Source organism: Myotis brandtii, unplaced genomic scaffold (assembly GCF_000412655.1).
Source record: "Myotis brandtii unplaced genomic scaffold, ASM41265v1 scaffold1027, whole genome shotgun sequence".
NCBI lineage: Eukaryota > Metazoa > Chordata > Mammalia > Chiroptera > Vespertilionidae > Myotis > Myotis brandtii.
This window is the reverse complement of record NW_005353441.1, coordinates 1-3,608: the sequence shown is the minus strand read 5'-3', so window position 1 is coordinate 3,608 and position 3,608 is coordinate 1. Positions and strand designations below refer to the sequence as shown.

Here is a 3,608-nt window from a genome sequence, read left to right as displayed (position 1 = left end):
GTGTAAATCTAACAAAATATATGCCAGACTTATATGCTGAAAATAATGAAACACTCATGAAATAATACAATGAAAATCTAAATAATGGTGATACATACCGAGGTGTCAATTCTCCCCAATTTGATAAATGGCTTTAACACAATTCCTATGAAAATCATAGCAAGATTTTTTGATAGATACAAACAAGATTATTCTAAAATTTATATAGAAAAGCAATTTGGAAAAGAAGAATACAATTTAAGGAAAGGGTCTACCTAATCTTAAGACTTATTACAAAGCTATAGTAATCGAGACTGTATGGTGTTGGTGGAAGAATAGACACATAGATCAATGGAACAGAATAGAGAACCCAGAAATAGACTCATACAAATATGCCCAACAGATTTTTTACAAAGGTACAAAACCAATTCAATGGAAGAAGCACAGCCTTTTCAACAAATGGCGCTTGAGCAATTGGACAACCATAGGTTAAAAACAGAACTTTGACCTTAGCCTTACACAAAAATAAACTTTACATAAAAATAAACACAAGTGGATCACAGAATTGAACTTATAACCTAATGCAATACATTTTATCCTAAAAAACAGGCCAAAATCTTTGGAATCTAGCGTTAGACTAGCGATTTGCAACCAGTGTGCTGCAGGAGTTTCTAAAACATGCAATACCCGACTATTTAGTCAGGGGTACTGACCTCTTTCCCCTTAGATTGTCAAATAAAAAAATGACAATAGCCAACACAACAATAGAGGTCGGGTATGATAGCTTGTGCAGGAGGCAACCAATCAATGTGTTTCTCTCGCATCGATGTTTCTCTCTGTCTTTCCCTCTCTCTGCTACTATCCCTAAAACTCAATGTAAAAATATCCTCGGGTGAGGATTAACCAAAAACAAAAAGCAAAACCCTGAACCCATAGAAGGAAAAATTGATAAACTGGACTTCATCAAAATTTAAAGCTTTCACTCTGAGAAACACCAGGTAAAGAGATGAAAAGACAAGTCGCAGTGTGGGAGGAAATATTTGCAAACCACTTATCCAACAAAGAACTATTATCTAGAATATGTATATATATTTTTAAAAATCGCAAAACAACAGTAAAATGGGCAAATGACATAAGCATTTTACCCAAGAGGTTATGGCACAGAGGGCAAATGAGCACATGCAAAGATGAACATGATTACCCACTAGAGAAATACAAATTAAAACCACAGTGAGATGTTACTACAGAATGGCTAAAATACAAAAAAGAAAATGACAATACCAAATGTTGGTGAGGATGCAGAGAAACTGGATCCCTCATACACAGCCAACTCTGGAAAATAGTTTCTTAAAAAAGTACACATACACTTATGGGCATTATGGGCACTTGCACTCCTGGACATTTTCCCCTAGAGCAGTGGTTCTCAACCTTCTGGCCCTTTAAATACAGTTCCTCATGTTGTGACCCAACCATAAAATTGTTTTCGTGGCTAGTTCATAACTGTAATGTTGCTACTGTTATGAATCGTAATGTAAATATATATGCAGGATGGTCTTAGGCGACCCCTGTGAAAGGGTCGTTCGACCGCCAAAGGGGTCGCGACCCACAGGTTGAGAACCTCTGCCCTAGAGGAACAAAGACTTATGGTCACATAAAAACCTGTATACGGATGTTTATAGCAGATTTATTCATAATAACACCAAACTGGAAACAACCCAGATGTCCTTCAACAGGTCGCATGGTTAAAGTACAGTACATCAATATCACAGAATACTACTTAACAATAAAAAGGAATGAAATATTGATATATACAACAACTTGGACAAATGTCCACTTTCTTCATTTGTCCCAAGGGGGAGGTTGTCTCAAGGGCCTTCCAGTTTGGGAATTCAAGATACAGATGGGCAGGGTGGGACAAGATGAGAACATATTTGAAAGAGCTTAGGGCTCTAACATTTTTAATTTTAAAAGTTTAGACCTTTTAGAGACTCAAGAACAAACGTAGAGAAGTGCTTCCTGGGCATTCAAGAGAGCCCATTGTGGAAGGTGGGAAAGAAGTTTAGGGAAGGTACATTCAGTTGGTACAAACCAAGAGGTCTGCCTAGTTGTAGTGAATGACTTTAAGGACAGTGGTTGTGGCCTTTTAACAGTGAGATGGGACAGGGCGGATTTGAGACCTAAACTGAAAGGACTCTCTGCTCCCAGGAATGTAAGGAAATGTCTTTGTTCTAATACACAAAACTAAGGGTTCTCTGGTCAAGAGACCTGAAAAACTGGAAGAAGCCACAATGCCTCCTGGACAAGTCCAGTGTCAGAGCACATTCAGCTGTTGGTATAACATTTGTTGTAATTCTCACACACGACCAGTGTCTGCATTGTGTTCAGGCTTGGAAATGAAGTAGTAAGAGTCCATGAAAAATTCTACAAGCCCAGTTGCTGCGCGAAACCTGCAAAGGCGGAACCCTGCACATAACCTGCAAAGGCTGGATTACAGGCCTAGTTTCAAACCAAGCTCTGAACCGGAAACACCTGTTGCTATGGTGTCTAATAGGGGCATGTCTAGGGTCTCCCAGCAGCCAATCCCAGTGCCAGGCGTCTTGGGGCGTGGCCATGTTGAGACAGTGGCCAATGGCAGAGAGGACCATGAATAGTGGGCGGGCAACCAGGGTCTTAAACGAACAGAGCAGCCCGCCAGTGGAGGCTGAGATCAGCTACCTGTTGGACGGTTTGAGCAGTTGGACTGAACTGTAGCGGGTCCTCTCGCTGCCACCAAACTTCGGTTCTCGCCAGCCGTTAAACACGATGGAAGATCTGCAGCTTGAGTATCAGCGGCTGAAGCGTCGCCACCTCCGCGAGAAAAAAGAGCTGCAGGACCGCATCCAGGCCATGAAGAACTCGGTCCCTAAGAACGACAAGAAGAAAAGAAAGCAGTTGCTCCTTGACGTGGCCCGCCTTGAGGCCGAAATGGAGCAGAGACAACAGCGGGAGCTGGAGAAGTACACAGAGCTTCCCCCTGCCAGCAGCAACCTCGATTCCGTCAGTGAGGGTCTGGCCAAGATGGATCTTGAGAACCGTCCTCCTTGCCTCTCGAGGGCCCAGAGAAGGCGCGAAAGAAGGGCGGCGCTCCAGAGAGAGCGCCAGAAGATGGCGGCGGCCGCCGCCGAGGTGGGGTACCTGGCTAGCTGTCGCCGCGACGAGGAGGAGAAGCTAGCGGTCATCCTGGAGGCCAAGAACCTGGAGATGAAGGAGATCCCGGCCGACAGCCACTGCATGTACCGCGCCATCCAAGACCAGCTGTCGTTCTCCGTGACCGTGGAGAGCCTGCGGGGCCGCGCCGCCAACTACATGCGGAAGCACGTCGACGAATTCCTGCCCTTCTTCAGCGACCCCGAAACCCGCGAGGTCTACACCCGCGAGGACTTCTTCAACTACTGCGACAACATCGTGCACAACGCACCGTGGGGAGGCCAACTCGAGCTGAGGGCCCTGTCGCACGTCCTGCAGTGCCCCATCGAGGTGATCCAGACGGAGTCGCCCGTCCTCCTCATCGGGGAGGAGTACACCAAGAAGCCGCTCACCCTCGTCTACAGGCGCTACACCTCCAGCTTTGGCGGGGAGCACTACGACTC

General features: G+C 45.2%; 1 protein-coding gene across 1 annotated transcript; it reads left to right on the top strand.

Annotated features, from left to right (window-relative positions):
- Positions 1 to 2,781: 2,781 nt before the first annotated feature.
- Positions 2,782 to 3,603, top strand: OTUD6A (OTU deubiquitinase 6A; the record flags this gene model as incomplete). Its single annotated transcript, XM_005856397.1, has 1 exon — positions 2,782 to 3,603. A coding segment is annotated over exon 1 (822 nt), but the record flags the coding sequence as incomplete, so codon positions are not given.
- Between the last annotated feature and the right edge of the window lie 5 nt (positions 3,604 to 3,608).